Here is an 18,893-nt window from a genome sequence, read left to right as displayed (position 1 = left end):
CAGGAAAAACAATGGACCTCTTTTCCAGACACAAAGGATTAGGGGCACGGGGACGTTTTTATCCAAGCTGCAACAACTAGAAGCATCTCTCCTTCTCTCTCTCCGTGTCGTGCAGCACATCATGGGAACCTGGCCAAACTCATTACCCTCTGAGCCCTGTGCCATCCTATTCCCGAGCTCGCTCTCTCTCTCTCCTGTCTCTCTTTCTATTTTCTCTCTCCTGGCTCAAGGCAGGTCTCTAAGCTTTGCTCGCTCGCTCGCTCGTTGTTTACTTGGCCTCCTCGTCTGGGAGCGACTGTCATGAGAGGCCCACACAGACTCTGCACGCTGTCAGCTCCCTTCCCCGCTCCCAGCCCACAGCCTGCTTCCGACTGCCGGCTTGTCGAGAACAGCTCAGCACACACAGGGGAGTCGGGGCGCTGCACTATTTTGGTCACAGAGTAACAAGAAATCAATGGAGAGAGGTTTTCTTTTTCTGAAAGAGGCAGAAAAGTTCCTCCGAACACCTCGTCATGTATTTTACTGTGCAAACACAGCTGGGGAGACATGTGAGCAGAAAGAAATCTGCCTTGTTTGATGAAACGGTGATTGTAGTTATTTGTGGTACAGATCATTAGTGTGTTTTTGGAAGACATATTAATGGATGCCACTGACTTGAATTTTGTTATATGTGATGAATGACTTTTCAAACAATAAAGCCTCATTCCTATGGGTTTCATCTTTGGTGTGTCTGCTTCTCTGTCCTACCTCCTTCCTCTGTGATTGGCCGTCAGATTGATTTAAAGAACATCAGGGATATGAGGCATTGGTTTGCAGCACATTCTTTTCTAAAAATATTTAAGTGGTATAGATCAAATGATCTGGATATTACTGGGATCACTAGGATTATTTTATATTCAATTTCTGCCGATAGATCCCTTTCACCTAAATCTTACACACTGAACCTTTAACTACCTGGTTGATAAATCATTTGGTGACTCTCCGAACAGGTCAGAACTTTAATGACCTTCAGCCTCAGCTTTCTAAGTGCTCATGTCTTGTTCATCCTTTTTCAGAGGGAACACCATCATTTCAAATCTGACTGAGGTCACAAGTTTTAAGATAAATTCAGGTTTGTATTTTGGTCGAACCAAGTCGGATGTTTCCAAATAATTATTTTTATATCAAATATATAAAATCACTGACAATTATTTGAGTTTCCGACAGTAGAGTGTCATAATCGTAATATTGAAGCCACGTAAACTACTACAAAACATCTGTTCCAACAAAATAATCTTATGTGTACAGGAAATACTTTGAAATTTGATCAGTCTTTAAGAAATTGCTGCTTGAAACTTTCATCTGAAACCCAGAAAGGTTAGAGCAGCGCCTCAAACCAGAAAACTGAAATTGTTTTCATTACAAGTGTCACAGTTTTCTGTGTTCTACAACACACTCACATTATAAGAAGCCCCTCGTGCATCTCACGCGTAGCATCATGTTGGAAATTGTCCTGTCAATCTGCAACAAATAGCTGCGTTCAGCAGATTGTCGGAAAGACGGTCGGAGGAAATAACAGAGCTTCAACCCCCTCATAATGATTTGTGAGAGGGGCACATATGCTGGGATTCTCCCGAGTTCAGTGACAAAAGAGATATTTGTCTGATATTGGAGCAAACTGACAAAATCATCCTTCTGTTTGCACGGCTCGGTAAACCGGCTCCCTGGGGTCAATTCTTTTCCCTCCTGCAGCAGGTATTTGTCGTTCAAGGGGGGAGTCCAACTATCAATCTGCTTTTCTGTTTTCATCACTTGCGTTTCCCCTCACAGGTCTGAGTTCTGCCCGTCGATATGTGCTTTATGAAGCTCAGCGGTCTTTAGCAACTCTCTCCCTGTGCCCATTCACTCCCAAACAAATGGCCGAGGCTAGAAAGCACCCTGTGGAAAGTGGAAAAAGCCTCACAGCAGTTCAGAAGCATCAGTGTCATTTGCAGTGGTTCGAAGCCCCGAGATGTTTCTTTACTTACTCCCTAGAGAGAGGAAGAGAAAAAGAGCTGGGAAGATGAAAGGGCTCTTCAGGGAAGTCTATGAGAGCTGAATGAAAGGGCTGAAATATTGATCTATTGATCCATGTTTGGATCCCTCTTGTGTCCTGTTCTGTCAGTGTAACTAAGAGTGAAAATGTCATTATTCCACGAAACTCAGCATTGCTTCTTTCTGTGTCCAGCATGCAGAGATTTCATATTCTGTTTATCTCTCTCTCTGATTCTTCTTCCTCGCAGGTCTCAGGCACTTCTATCACCCACATTCATAATCAGCATGATCTGCTGCCGGGCTCTTCCCAGGGAGGATAGAAATGGCAAAATGCCCTCAAAGTTTCCTGCCTGCTGGAGTGTGAATAAACTCATTAGAGCGCTACAGTATCGCTGTGATTTATCTGCGCTCCAGAGAAGACGTGCACAGAAAACAGCAGCGTTGGCGTCTTTTTGGGATATTTAGTTTTTGCCTCTAAACCTTTAGCTTAATTTTGGAAGACAAGCTGCAGTTTGAGGGAACATAAGAAAAGGTTCATGATGCAGAACAAAGCCTCTGATTACACTGGTGGGGAATGATTATGAACGCTTTCCAGTACACAGACGTGTGACAACAATCAATATACTGAAACCGTATGTGAAGATAAAGAAATCAGTGGTGGTAATAATAATAAATGGGCTTATAGTATTGATTACTGTGTGACATTGCAATGACCTGCTCTGTCCGTGGGGTATATCTGTCCATCCGTTAAATATGAGTTCAATATTCAGTCTCTTTTAGCTTTGTTTTTGGTCTCTGGTTCTTCAGCTGCTAAAGAGCTTTTTTTACACCAAAATGAGCAGGAGTACGCAATTTTTGTAAATGTGGGTGAACCTTAAAAAATAGGTGACTGACTCCTTTCCCATTTGCAAGAGAGTCTGCCTTTCTGTTTTTCTTCCCGGTCGTGTTTACTGTCACAAACATCTAACACTAAAAGCTGAGGCACTCTCTCAGCTCTCTGTCTGTCAAAATTAGGGCTTTCACCCGGGTGTCCGATTAGAAAGCTGCCAATCAGAGTCAGAGACGATTAGTCATTTGACCCGGGAGTGGATGCCGATTGCCTCTGGAGCCAATGGAATGTTTGGGAGACAAGAGTGAACCATTAGAGTATAGTTGCTGATCATAAAAACCAAAACTGTGAGCTGAAAGAGGCTAAAATGCTACATAGAGCTAAAGGGAAAGAGTGAGGGCGGCTGTGGCTGAGGGGTAGAGCGGTCGTCCTCCAACCTGAAGGTCGGCAATTCAATCCCCAGTCTTCCCCATCTGCAAGTGTCCTTGGGCAAGATGCTGAACCCTGAATTGCCCCACATAGAATAACAAAGTGCTGCTTATAGATGCACTGTATGAATGTGTGTGTGACTGGGTGAATGAAAAACTGTACTGTAAAGAGCTTTGAGTGGTCATCAAGACTAGAAAAGCGATATATAAATACAAAACCATTTACCATTACCACTCCTTTCATATAACACATGAAAATATTCATTAGTGCAGCCCTACATGTTTTCATTCACCCATACAGGGTTTATTGGAATGGCCAAACGTGTTTACAACATTATTTACTCCAATTCCCTCCATCGGGTGCTGGAAGAGTGGATGACAAATGTAGATGATGTAGAATTTTTAGCGACTGCACATAAAATGGTTTTAACAATGTATTTCACTCCGAGCTTCTTCAGGTTCCCTCAACAACATTGATTATTGAGAAGCAGGATGCAAACTGCGCAGCAAAACAAATCTCTTCTCTCATGCATGACGAATCACACCCTGAGGTCTGGTGCACAGTGAGACCCGGGTTTCTGCAACGGATGTTTACATTTGCTTTTGAATCACTGGCAACGTTTCTGTCTCTGCCTGTATTTATTAGCAATCTCCATGAGAGATGTCACGTGGAATATTTGCCGTTATTTGACAAGGCTCCACAGTCCAAATAAAACATTGCAGTTACACGGATTGTAAGATGTTACGCTTTGACTCGACAGTGTTTGCTGTTGTGCAGCAACAGGTTAGGGTGCTCATTTGGAGGAACGCTGTATCTGCCGACCGGGTGAACAGCCCCCCTCTGACCCCTGGCACAGTACAGGCATGCCAACAAGCTCAGCCATCTGTTCGCTGCTGCCGAGATCAGGGTCTGTCGTGTTGCCCTGCTGCACAAAGACCTCAGGAGACGCCACCAGCTCCATTGCATGACAAACACACACGTACACAACATAAGGTGAAGGAGCACAGAAAAACAGACGCACAGACACATACATTCAGACACATGCACACACAATCTGTCTCTAACAATCCCAGCTGCTCCCTGTCAACATGCTGCCGTGGAAGAGACACTCCTGGGTACGTACACAGGCACACACACACAGGCACACACACACAGGCACACACACACAGGCACACACACACAGGCACACACACACAGACACACACACGCACACACACACACACACACACACACACACACACACACACACAGTATATACACGTACAGAGTAACTAAGGACATGCTGATTTGATATTCAATATCTATATCTGGCCAAATCAATGCATCAAACATGTGGAAGATAACAAATATAATCAATATCCATATCAATAGATATTTAAAGCTCAAAGGCAAAGATGGAACAACAAAGAAGCAAATATAAGTGTTTAGAGAAGAGGAATCAATGTAACGGGTGCAAAAAACAAAAGCGTGCAACAACAAGAAGCTACTGGTATCGGAAACTCACTTTAAAGAAGAGTTTGACATTTTGGGGAATAAACTTATTTGCTTTTTTATTAAAATGTCTGTAAATATGAGGCTACAGACAGGAGATGTGAGCTTTGAAATTGGGGAATAGCAAGCCTGGCTCTGTCTATAGGTAATTCTACATCTCAGTATAAACTTGCAACATCTCACTTGTTTATCTGTAAATCAGCCTTTGTGCTAAGCTAACAAGCTAACTGACAGTGGTAACAATGTTCTCGTCTAATTCTCGGCACGGAATGTAACTTTCAATTATTTCTTTTAGACGACACACAAGAGTGAAACTGAGAAAACTGTGAAATTTAGACGACCAAGCAAATGTGTACAAGGAAGTTAATGAATTTAGTTGTAAAACATTGCAGAAGTGAGTTTAACATCCCATAATGAGCTCCAAACTGTCTCATTATCAAGTCTAACAGAAGGGAGCAGCTGTGTTTATAAACTGAGTCATGTTGAGAACCGTATTATTTACTGTTGGGATTTTATAAGAATAAAAATTGGATTGATTGTATCAGTTTAAGCAAATTTTCCATGTTTTGATATCGGTTTTGTAGCAGGACAATTTGAGTTAAGTTAATCTTATATGATCAAGGTCACACATTTATCTCTACATAACATACAGAGGGGTTTACAGTTTGAATAACATGTGACCCACTACACTTTTTAATAAAAAGGAAAAACCTTAAGCCTGGTGCACACTAGAGGATTTTCAACTCTTAACCAATTTTTTAAATGTGAGAGAACATGGCCATAGTGACAGATTTAATCGATTTTTTATCTTGTAAACCTCATTGTTGTTTGTACAAGTACGCAACATCCAGTTTGTGACGCTTCCCGGTCAGTTTTCTCTCATTGGCTTTTGCAGGTTTCTGTCGGAGCCAGTTATCTAAAATATCAAACAAGTTTGATATTTACGATTCGAGATCGGGAAGGCTCCGAATTAATCCGTAGCATTAAGATTATTTTGTAAACCCCTCACACTTCAGGATTATCTGGGAAGATAGTCTGCGCCTGAGACAAATCTCAGGAGGGGAAACAGGCATTATCCTTCATCCTGGAGCAGCAGTTATTCACTAGGTGACATATAAACACAACAGGAATATAATTGTAATGTGAAAAAACTGATTTAATAGTGGAAATTAAGTAAATAATATATTTTAAGTGGCTATTAAGTGCTATAAATTGAATGCTTTAGGTGATTCTGACCCATTTCTACCTTTTGTGACCACAGTGGCTGCACATGACACTTCCGCCGCACGTGAACACGCCTAACACTCGATCAACGTTACTAAAGGGTCAAGGAAAGTGTTAAAACATCAGCAGATGAAATCTATGTGGAGCTGAGAGGCGTGACGCACTGCAGTGTTGTTGCCCCCCCCCCCACCAACCCCCAAAAATGGCTGTAAAAAAAAAAACAGACGAGGCAGAGCAATCCTCCAGCGATGGAGAGCCGAGTCTTTAAAGCCACTTGTTACAATTATCTCACCTCTCCCTCCTTTCTGTGCCGTTTGCACTCTTTTATTAGCGTTCGGCAGAAGAGATATTTGTCTTTCCAGCTTATACGGCTCTCAAGGCAGTTTTGTTGTCAAGGGAAAGACGAAAACAATAATTACACGGGGATTAAAGAGAAAGGGAGATTATGCCTGCGCTGGCGTCGTGTGTTAAAAATATGACTTGACCAGGAGGAGGTGGTGAGCAGAAAGCAGATGACCTGAAATGTACATTGTTCAGCGTCTCTCCATCTCTGCAGGTGTTTCTGAATAGAGCTACAGGGTGCGTGCAGGGGAGGGAGCGGTGGAGCTGCACGGAAAATGGAAAATCATTCTCCCATTCACTGCATCTCTCTCCAGGTCACTTTGTGTGGAATTATACTCGCATCGCACATTATGTTGACGGGATGAAAAATGTTTCCTGGCTGAGTTGTTTGGCTGAGTTTATCTCTTAGTCATCTCCACCCAACTGTCTCGCTCTACTGAAATGGCCATTTTAGCCAAAGCTATCCCAGCTTGGCAGCACAGGCCGAGGAAGCAGCCAAGTTGGAGTTTCTCTTTTTCAAGGAGTCCGTCGTTTTTTTTTTTTTAAAAGATCAGTTACGTAACACAGTTTTTTCAGGTTCGACTACATTATGCAGCATCAGTCAGTGAATGGAGAGGAAAAAAGATGGGGAGGAAAAGAGCGCGGCATAAATTCACCGATAAGAGTTTTTGCATAGCGAGCAGATGGAGAGCCTGAAAGAGATTAGATCACACAACGTCGCTGAGCAGTGATGAAGAGGAGTACAGTGGAAAATAAAGGGGCGGTCGTGCTGCAGGCAATCTTCTCCATCATTGAGGTTTTCATCACTGTAAATTGTCTGCAATGGATGAGACAGTGTTTACAGTCACCAGCGGCAAGTGGAGCAATGCATGCGGGAAAATGGACCAGGGGTGATAGGATAACGTGATGGGAGGAAAGTGAAGGAGCAGCAGAGAGGCCAGGGGGGTGAGGAGAAGATGAGGAGACCTGAAGAGGGATTGGAGGAATAATCAAGAGCAGAGGGAGCGGGGATATAAACCCGGAGAAGCATTTGAGGAACCCAGAAATAGATGGAGATCAAAGGGTGGTGGCAGCCGCGACACGGACTGAGAGGAGACCAGCTCAACCTCCAACGTTTTCCTAATGATCGCATTTTCACATTGGAGATATAGTTTTCGCATGTGGGTGAACCAGCCACTGTTCGGACCTACACACAACACCACGCTCCACCAACTCCCACCTTTTACTATAATGAGGCGATTATACAACCGGGTAGCGGTAGCTGCCATGGTTATTAGTGACTCATGTTTTTAGCGTGGACAGGTAATCCTTTCAGCGTAACTGCAGCAGTAACTAAGCAGACAATTTGGGCTCATTCGCGGATGCTTGTCACTTCACAGTTTGTGCTAATGCATGAAAGCAACTGGATTTATAAAGCAGCAATAATCTGTATTTTTATATTAGTGGCCACACGTCGCGACAAATCCAGAAAAAGTCCTGCACCTCAGCTCTGCTTTTCTCAATAGTTAGTGGTGACCAAAAACAGAGCTAAAATGTGCAAACTTGACATTTATTGATCAGAAATGTTGCACCATGTTTTTAGAATTGCGAACTCCGAACACTGGTGTGTTCGGAGTTCGTTGCGCTGCCCCCTGGTGGTCAATAAATCAATGAATGCAGGTGCAAAAGATTTGTGACAACATACACCATATACTGAATGGGATATTTTGCAGTTCAAACACAAACTTGTTTGGATTCTCCAGTGGAAAAACTATATAATGGCGTAACTTCATAAATTACTTTCATTTAATACTTCACTGGACCTCTCTCTCCCTTGTTTTCTGTATTCCTGTACTTCAATAAACACATTCACTGCCTGTGTTGTATCAGCGATGAACTAGATTCACGTTGTTTTTAAAACAGTAGGTTTAAAACATCACAGTGATTCTTATTCTAATCTGTATATTTGCTCTTCCTTCACAAATCAGTGTCTAGATTCCCGTGTGTATAGACATTATTTTGGTGTTGCCCAGTTTAATGAGGCTGAGTTTATATCTTTTAATATTCCTGTGCTCCCACAAGTGTAGGATGTAAACAAACAAAAACAGAGCACTACCTCAGCGGGCGTTTGCACATTTGTATGCAGGTCTATGTCGGGGAGTTTCTATTTTGGGTGCATTCGAGTTAGTTGCTCAAGCATGAGAGACAGAGCGAGAGAGAGGGAGGGAGAGAGAGAAGGCTGTTATCAATACTTTCAGAGTCTAAGTAAAATTCTCCTCAGCTGCCTCTGAGGTTGAAAATGTACCGGAAGCACCAAACATGTCTTTTATTTTCATCTCAGAGGGTCATGAATGGGACAAGACTTCATGAAGTTGAATTAAGGGTCTGATAATAGGTTCATGTTGTCGTGTAGTGGGATTGAAATGGAAAGTACCAGCTGTACGAGACACATTGATTACATTACAGGGGGTGGGGGGGGGGCATCTAATCTGTGCTGCCCTCTCTATTTCATAAAGAAGATACTCATCATGCTTTCATACATAATAAAAGATGAACGGATTACACACAGGATTGACTTTAAGGTTCTCCTCCTTACATACAAGGCCCTGAATGGACCAAGTTACATGATTCTCTCGTTAACTATGTTCCCTCTAGAAAATCTGCAGCAAATCTATTAAAGGTTCGCAACATTTTGTTGTATTTCATTTATTTTGACAGGAACTAGTACTGCACTAGTACATTACTGTGGAGCACTGAGAAGACTGAATAATACTGCTGCTGCAGCGGAGCACCTCACAGTGCAGGGTTGGGGGGCAGAGGGGACGTGTGTGTGTGTGTGTGTGTAAGATATTCACAGTGCACCCTCCTCTTCAGTTACCAGCACACGACTTGGTACAGCTCCCCTGCAGGGGCGACTTCTTTCATCTCTGCAGGACCAGCCCACGCTCCGACTGAACTGCCGTGATTAAAAGCATCCACTCCACTTTGTCAATCCTCAGAGCTGACCTTCACAGCAAGGGCCGCTCCATTTATCAGGAAACAAAAACCAAAAATAGGCGCCGCGCTATCAGCGCATGGCGGTCGGAGCTGTGAAGTTCAGCCGGTAATGACATTTACACACAGTGATCGACACCGATTGTTTATCGCCGCCAGTTTAAAGCAGCTTTTTTGTCCAGTTTGCAGGTTTTTATCCTTAACTGATTAAGAAAGAAAGCTTCATATTCACAACATACAATAACATTTTATATATATGGAGTTTTATTGACGTATGTGCCATGCTTTTACTCTTGCTGCTGTAATAATTGCAAATGTCCCCATTGGGAGACCAATAAAGGTTTATCTTATCTTCTCTTATCTCATCTTGATATAAGAAAAAGCTTCACCTCAATGAAGCGATTCTCCGAATAAATGTTTCCCTCTGAGAACGTTTTTTCAGTGGATTCATTTATCAGAGTCTCTGGTGTGATTATCCAGCCACTGCAACTGAATTACATATCATCCAGAGATTCAACAGCAGAGTGTTTTCCAGACACAATGACAAAAGCTCAGTTTGGGTCTTCGGGGATCATAATTAACTGTTGCACATCAGTGACTTTAATAGAACAGTTTCAGAGGGTTTGATGGAAGAGAAAACTTCTATCGAGGATGTCAGGAGTAAATGTCTATTGATGTTTTACAGCCTATAATAAATAAAAAATAAAAATATCACTCAAAGGTCATCCAATCTGGCGCTGAGAAAAAAATAATAAAAAACAGCAGTTGCCATATTAAATCTTCAAGCCCTTTAAATGACAGCAACGAGGAAGTGAGGATGAAAAGCCAAACAAAAAATATAAAGAAAAGAAGGGATTTCTGTCCTGTACCTGAATCTGAGCTCAATCCATTTGCAGTCCTGTGAGGTTGTGTTTGAAATTTGATGGTGGACTTAAATGGAAGTGAAAAACAGATTGGAACCTCTCTGCTTTCAAAGAGTGAATTTTATTCAAACCGATGATTTACATGCGCATAAATAAACAGAGGCGCAGAAAAAGCTGAGGACGAACACAGACGCGAACGTGTTTCGAGCTCAGTGCTTCATCCTCGGGCGTCGCAGAGCAAGGAGAAGGAGCAGCGAGTTCGAAACACGCTGGATATCTGCAAGATCTCAGGCAGCCTTGTGTTTATTCATGCTCATATAAAGCATCCGTGACAAAATGTTCACCCTTTGCGAGCAAGGATCGTTCAACCTTCAAATCAGACCTGGTCTACAAAGATGGTTCTTTAAATGGACTGTGTTCAAAGTGACAATAAGAATGTGGCCTTTGCATTAATTTAATGAGAATAAAAATAAAGAGATGTTGGCAATGCACGGGTAGAATAAATAAATTGGGTTAATTTCGCATAATAATCATTTCTAATGTGATAAACTTTTTGCAAAAATCGTGCCTCAAAAAAGAAAAACCACAGTTTTTTAGTTAATTCTGTTTACTTTGCACTGATTTAATAAAATGTTAATGTGCATGTCTATTTTTATATTGCTTTTGATACTTGTACGACTTTCATCTTATCCTAAATTTCCATCTACACTTTCTCGTTACCCCCCAAAGGAGAATGATTAAAGTTTCATTTAGTCTTTTATGCTCCCACAAATAAACTTCCCATGTGTTCTGTGTCTGTTTGTGTCAATGTGCAGCCAAAGAAATGTCTTTGTGCTCCACGGGTCTTCAAACTAGTATAGAATCCATGATTAGTACCAAGTGGCTGGAAACACACCATTGCAGCATCTGGCAGTTTCAGTCTGGAGGATTCTCACAGGTCTGCATGGAGTCAGCACATATTTGCTTGTGACTTAATACAGCTGTAAATGGAGGCTACAGTCCATTCGGAGCCGACTCATCATTATCATCATTCAGTGGATAAATCCCACTCTCATTCCAGACAATTTGAACCTTCATTATGGATGTGTGAAAAGGTAAAATACACACAATACAATACAGTGTTGTTCACACTTAAGTGTCTGCATCTGAGTGTCATTATAAATGTGTGCGTGTGTGTGTGTGTGCGTGTGAGAGTGTGTGTGTGTGTGTACCACGTGACTGGTCCTCCATGTGTCCCATCGTTTCGATCTGCTCCACCAGGTCATTCGAGTTCCACTGACTCATACCCAGTAGAATGGCGCTCTTCCCCTCCAGAACATCTGCTGACACACACACACACACACACACACACACACACACACACACACACACACACACACACACACACACACACACACACACACACACACACACACAAAAGAAGAGTGAGATGGTGCATTAGTCTCCCTCTCTGCATGTCAGTAATGTGGTAGCTTGGTGCTTGAGCTCATAACCGTAACGACCGCCCGTTCGCCCACGCTGCGGATGTTTCGACAGATTTTTCCAGATTTGACTTTTCCTCAGGTGCTTGACTCACATCTGCCTCGTTCTTTTATTTGATCTGTGGCCCCTGTTTGGGGCGGACACCTCCCACCTGAGGCAGCGGGTGCACTGTGCACACGACTAACAGTTCTGGTTTGTGCCAGCTGGGCGTGGTCTCCGCTCCGTTTACATCTGTCTGACCAAACAGTACATGCTGATTGTTGCAGCCGGAGTCGACCGCCTGATGCGCGGCAAATAAACAACCCAACAAAATGCCACAGGAGAGCCGACAACACTGCAAACAGCCGAGTCTGGTAAACATGTGTGGTTCAGGCGGCTTTTCAAACACAATAATTATCGCTCTACTGCTCTTTGCCAAGACTTACAAAGCTGAATTTTAGCCTGAACGATTAATAAAAAGATTATATACGCCCTATAGTCAGCGGTGTAACATGTTTATTGAGCTTTGCAGACATGAATCTGGTTTTACAGGTTTACCATCGTCTGTGAGGAGCTTTATTAGACCTGCAGCCACACTGGCGGCGGTTTGATTATTGGCTGATAGAGATTCAGTGTCTGCATCATGTGCTGCCTGCACTACATTTACAGACCCCCCCCCCCCGCGGAGTTCTCTTGTAAACAAACACTGTTATGATGAGCTTCTCTGTTTCATGCAAAAACCCAGTCTGTGTGGAGCCTTAAGACCCGAAGGATCATTTTGAATTTTTGTATTTAACGAAACCTGCAGTATTTATGTCAATGTTCCGATCGGTGGGCAGTCTTCACCGTCTACTGGTGGAACATTGAGTAATAACCATAGACGATGCATCTCCTCATCCTCCCACTTTACAGAAATTAAGCCAAGATAACACAGATACAAACGCAGCCATCATGCGCCAATTAGGGAAGGAGTCACAGTAGCCAGCTCCCGCCGATACTGACCTGACCCACCCGCCTTTCATTCGCCTTATTCTTGAGTATGTTACCCCAGTTTGGAGGGGGGGGGGACAAAAGGCTTCTCTGAGGAGCTGGTGAGGGGAAAACAAACGATGCTGCAGGATTATCTGCATCCCATCCTCTCCTCTTCCATCACTAAGTGGAAGGCATGACGAGGCCCCCCTGCGATCCCTCTCTAACATTTGTTCATCGCCTTTACACAGGTTCCCGCCTGTAGTCTCAAGTCCCTGCTGTTTGCTTCGGAGGCTCAGGGAGAACATAGTTCCCACGAGCAGAACCACGCTAAATGAACTCTCTTATTCCTCATGATCTCAAACCGTCTTATAGTTGAGTTGATTATTTTTGGTACTACGATATTAATCTCTGCTATAGTTAATAATATCATAAAAGTCAGGGCTCAGCTTGAATCTGTGAAGTTAAAAACCATGAAACCGAGCCAAAACTCTTGGTGTAGTCATAGACTCAGACCTTAACTTTAACAGCCACATTCACACAATTACAAAGTCATCTCATTACCACCTTAAGGATGAAGGGACTTTTGCCTCAGAAGGATTTAGAAAACCTTGTCCATGCATTGATCTTCAGCCGTCTTGTCTATTGTGATGGTGTGTTCACAGGTCTCTCCCAAAAAATCGATCAGAAAGCTGCAGCACACTTAAAATGTAGCTGCTCAAGTCCTCAATAACACCAAGAAAGTGGATCACATCACTCCAGTTGTGAGATCTTTGCACTGGCTCCCTGTCTGTCAAAGAACTGACTTCAAACTCCTGCGGTTGGGTTATAAAGCAAAGAATGGTTTAGGGCCAAAACATATTTCTGATCTCCTGCTACGTTCTGAACCATCCAGGCCCCGCAGGTCGTCTGGAACAGGTCTGCTTTCGGTCCCCAGAGTCAAAACTAAACATGGAGAAGCAGCGTTCAGCTTCTATGCTCCACATATGGAACAAGCTCCCGGAGATCTGCAGGTCTGCTGCAACTCTGAGTTCTTTTAAATCAATGCTGAAGACTTTCCTGTTTGCCTTTTATCAAATCAAATAATTACTATTTTATAAACGCTTTTATTTCTTTTATTCTGTATTTTACTCTTGTATTGTCTTGTGTTGCTTTTACAATTTTTATATTTCATGTAAAGAACTTTGAATTGCCTTGTTGTTAAAATGTGCAACACGAATAAACTCGCCTTGCCATAATTAGAGCTACGTAAAATGGCAGAGACCATCTTTAAGAAATTAAATATTTATTTATTTATTTATTCATTTTCATGACCCATACTCCAGCCAGCCAACAGGGGGCGATCATAGCACTTTGGCTTCACTTTTGAGGGACCTGTCATGTCCTCCATCTTTATAGACATGGTTAATAGTAGATTAGATTCGAGCGCTGAGCACCAGTGGCAGGCGTATACTTCATTGTCATGGTAACACACAGTTAAGGTTGGGGAATGGTCAAGGATAATAGAAAGTGACTGTGGATTTAAGAAAAGCAGCTTAAGCAGAGACATAGACAGCAAGAGAAAAAGAAAGAAAAGCAAACACCTGTGTGGTCATAGAAAGATAACTGTCAGAGTAAATGACAAGTTCTGTCTTTTTCCTGGAGTCCAGTGAAGAGACAAGCTCGGTGTGGTTCAGCATGACCAACACGGCCGTCTGCCCGTCACAGACTGCCCGTCAGCCAAGACAGTCCGAGACAGGATGAGTCACGCAGGAAGAAGCCCATCTACTGACAGGCGTCTCACACGTCCCTGCCTGGCAGCTCAGAGAGACTCTGCTGGGCCCCGTCCATTTGGATCACACAGCAGACCTCTCTACTGGACACAGTCCGTCTTTAACGATCTGCTATGACTTTCCATCCTCCCTCCCTCGGTGCCCCATCTTCCCTGCAGTCCCCCCGGCACTAATCTGACTGTAATGATGCAGGGACATGATACGCACTCTCACGGATTCAAACAAACGCAGATGAGCACAAGGGGGAAATGGAAAGGAGCGAGAGAGAGACACGCAGAGAGGTGCGCGGTGGATGTGAACAAAGCGCGGCAGGATGTAAGCAAGCCTGTGGCTGGACAGGACGAGAATGCAAAGCAGGCGTCACAGCGTCACAGCAGGGTGCAGAGACGCTCGCAGCCAAAACACAAGCTCCTCTGAAAAACACAATGTGGTGGAGCTGGAAAAAAAAACTACCTTCGCTAAAAGAGAGATCCAAAGGAATAAAAGTGCAGCGCAAACAAACAAAATGCACAAACAATCAAGATAGATACTGATTTAACTCCTGCTTTTGGAATATACAGTATGAGCTCAATCTGATTTGGACAACAGGAAAAGAGAGAAATTGAGGTGTGAGATTCGCCTGCAGCGGACAGCCCAGAGGGAGAGCGAGCAGATTTAGAAACATCCTTCAACCTGTCAGCTCACAGTGAATAAGTGTCAGAGAGGAAGAGAGGGGAATAGACGCCGTGATTGTCAAACGATGAGGGAACGGCCTCGGATGACCCCCACCACTCCAATTTGTTTTTGCACTCCTCAGTTCCTCCATCTCATCATCATGCATTAGTTGCTGCGCCGAAATTGCCAAGAACACTACTCCAAGCTTTATTTTAAGCCAATTCAACTTCTACGTGGGTGCACTGTGAGAAATTAGATCAGTTAGAGGATCATCCTGTAAATGGCTTGAATAGGAGGATTCTGTCAGGAAAGCAGGCTGCTGATAAAGGACGGCATTGAACCAGCATGAGTGAATCTTACATGCAGACATATGTTGGCAGACATAAGAAAGACACGTAATGGAAAAAAATGGAAACTTAATTAAACTTGCCATGAAAATCCGTACGGATATTCATGGTCCCCTGATGATGAATCCTAATAACTTCCCCTGACATTTCCTCTTGAATTTTACCATATTCTACTCTGAATAAACACTAAAATATATGTTGCCAGGAGTTTGTATGTTTTAAATGTTAAATAATGTTGTGAATAAATGTAAATCTGACAACCATATAATTAAATGATGTTTTTTGCCTTCATGTCGTATTGTTTAAATTGTTCTGTCTATTTTTCCTGTTCGTTCAGCTTCTTATATGTTGGCTTAGTATGAACTATAGTATTTGTACTCACATGATTCACATCAACATATAATTTCCTTTATTCTGTATTTGTGTCCTTGAGCTTGATCATATGGGAAAACCTGATGTTATTCTGTAACACTTTGTATTCGGTTCTTTTTGTATTGTTTGTTTCTATAAACCACAGCTTTTTGGGTAATTCTGTTTACTTTGTACTGATTTAATAAAATGTTAATGTGCATCTCTATTTTTATACATCTTTTGATACTTGTAAGACTTTCATCTTATCCTAAATTTCCATCTATATTTTCCTGTTACTCCCCAAAGGAGGATGATTAAAGTTTCATTTTGTCTTTCATGCTCCATCTAATAAACTTCCCATGTATTCTGTGTCTGTTTGTGTCGATGTGCAGCAGATTACACGAAGCAGGTGTTGAGCAGCCGGAGTTTCATTCATTTCAAAGACTGTGGCAGCTGATTTCACTGATCAACTAACACACCTCTAACAAAAGAGAAAGAAGTGAATCAGTGAAATCACCTGCTGCAGGGACTAGTTTGACATGAACACCTGGGTTTTTCAATCATATATTCAAATCCACTGCTAGCAAGAGTTTTTTCTTTGCCGTCTCCAAACACAAAAATGTAAAACTTTCCAAATAGTTTATTTTGTTTCCCTATAAAATGTAACATACTGTAAAACTGTTCCTGTTTCACTTCAGGAGATCTGAATGTCGGACTTTACCACCAGGATGTGAAAGCAGCTCATTTTTTACAGGTTAAAAAACAACACCTGTCTAAAGATCTATCACATCTGGATCTATAATTACTTCAACTATTCTTCTGTCGTAGTTTTACACAACAGTTCATCCACATCTGCACATAACTTTTTGAGAGAACTTGTTGAATATGTACAACAGAGAAACACGGAAACACAAACTCCTTCCACCTTCAGTAGCAGAAACAGACAGTTTTGGCAAAATGCTTATTTGCCTTTATGGCAAAAGGTAGGAGATAATTATTTGTTCCTACAATATGAAGAGGAAAGGTTTAGGTTATCTCTGCATCAACACAGGAAAAAGTTTCATCTGGTTCCAGGCGACACCATGAGATCACCATGCAACCAGCTCCAGGTCACTGCACTCAGCCAAGAAATAGATTTTTTTTTTTTTTTATATATCAAGGTCCATTTATTATTCCCTAGGAAATTGGTGAAAATGTCAAAAAAACAGTCAAGGGCACCGGCGTGAAAACATAACCTCCTGGCAGCCCTATTATAACTAGATTTCCTACTTGTTTACACACTCAGTTGACCTCCACTGGCAATTTATTAAAACTGTGGCAGCAGCAAAACACCTCGTTCTTCCTTTCAGGCTCAATCTGTCAATTCAACCCAATTATTTAAAACTCATGTCATCAACTAACACATCAGGATGAACACACAAAGTGACAATCGTGTTGACATTCGCTCGAGCAGCCGCAAGGCATGTTCAGATGTGATCAACTTGAGTAGCTTTATTGCATTATGAGGTAAACAAAAAGTGTGTGTGTGTGTGTGTGTGTGTGTGTGTGTGTGTGAGAGATACAGCCGTATGCTATGAGGTCGAGAGAGATCATTTTTCATTTATATTACGACAGGCAAGTGGAGATCCAGTGGAATTCATCTGATGCTGCAGAGGGTGTAAAAAGAGGAAGAGAAAGAAACCCTGCGTAAACCCCTGCTGCTGCTGCTGCTGCTGAAAGAGCTGAAGCCCTGAAACACACTGAGAAATCCATTAGACATAAAAGGATATAAGTTTATGAGATCATGCATCATTGAAGATTTTTGCTCAGGGAGCCTGACTGACTCAGAGAAACAATTGAACACAAGAGTTTATTCTGTTATCAGCATTACATTTCTCTCTTCACATATAAACACACAAAGCTGAAGACATCAAAATTTTATCTTAACATCTTACAAATTAGAAAAATCGTTATCCTGAACCTGAGCAAAGTGTTTGATCTCGTTAAACAAATATCTCATATCTTCAATCCCTCCGAGCTATTTTTTCTTTACAAAAAAAAGACATATTCCAGTTTGCACAGAATATTTGATAAAAGGTTGTTTTGTGCTTTAAAAATATCAAAGAAAATAAATGCACGAAACTCTTCACAGTGAGTAAAGGCTCGTCCCCTGTTGACTTTGTCAAAGTAAAGCTTAAGACTGGCAGCTTCTTCAGTGAGCACAAAGCTGAAACACGGAAAAATTTAATTTTACGTTCGACGAGAGCTTTGGATTTTGCTTTTTAACTCGAGCTTCAAATATCATCTTATCCCCGTTCTTTCAGTTTCTGGATCTGTGTCCCAGATAAACCAGAGCTTTACCTGCCACTGGTGAAAGGAGCATTTTAAACTTGACAGTGGAGGTGAACGGGTCCTCACTTCCATCTTTCTGGGTATCTGCATGTTGGCCTGAGACTCTCGGCTCTGACAGCAGCCTGTGGAACACTTCATTTCGTCGTCACAGCTCGAGGGGACAGTGACGATCTGTGTGTGTGTGTGTGTGTGTGTGTGTGTGTGTGTGTGTGTGTGTGTGTGTGTGTGTGTGTGTGCATGAGGCTCAGCTAGGGGCAGCTGTGCGGACGAGCTGAGAGCTGCTGCTGAGAGAAGACAGCACCAAACCATCCAGCATGCAACAGCTGTGCAGCCTCCGCACCATGTCACACAAACTCTCTCTGACACACAACAACACGGACTGACAGAAAACGAACCAGCTCTCGTATGAACCAACACACATCTGCTTTCCATGTTTTACAATCAGAGTCACACTCATGAACATTTAAACACTTCAAACGTTGTCTTGGTGTCTTATTACCTGTACAGCATACAGGACCAGTTATCCTAAGACAACAAAAAAACGTTTATAATAATAATAATAACAATAATAATAATAGCAACAACTATAATATCTTTCTTTGTAAAGCACTTTTCAATGCAAGTAACAAACAGCTTTACAACAGACAGTATGAACCTCACATCAGAATAACTAATACATTTTTAACTAATAATAAAGATACAGTTTATGTCTGTTTCTTATTTAAATCACTGGTTCAAATTGCATTCATTTAAGGAAACCGTCAGTTGCCTACATTCAGTTATTTTATCAGCTCTAGTTTAGAAAAATGTCAAATGATTTCACTTTGTAGCTGACTATGATTGA

At 42.2% G+C, this 18,893-nt stretch overlaps 1 protein-coding gene across 2 annotated transcripts in view; it reads right to left on the bottom strand.

Moving 5' to 3' along the window:
* pitpnm3 (PITPNM family member 3) overlaps nucleotides 1-18,893 on the bottom strand; it is an 80,171-nt gene that overhangs the window by 38,262 nt on the left and 23,016 nt on the right. Inside the window, exon 3 of one of the 2 annotated variants that reach the window (XM_034604428.1) lies at nucleotides 11,376-11,486. In XM_034604428.1, coding sequence (XP_034460319.1) covers nucleotides 11,376-11,486 — 111 coding nt within the window. The remainder of the gene's footprint in view (nucleotides 1-11,375; nucleotides 11,487-18,893) is intronic. The other variant, XM_034604429.1, reaches the window with a different exon arrangement.

The sequence above is a fragment of the Hippoglossus hippoglossus genome, chromosome 13 (genome assembly GCF_009819705.1).
Source record: "Hippoglossus hippoglossus isolate fHipHip1 chromosome 13, fHipHip1.pri, whole genome shotgun sequence".
Classification (NCBI taxonomy): domain Eukaryota; kingdom Metazoa; phylum Chordata; class Actinopteri; order Pleuronectiformes; family Pleuronectidae; genus Hippoglossus; species Hippoglossus hippoglossus.
This window is presented reverse-complemented; position numbering and strand designations above follow the sequence as displayed.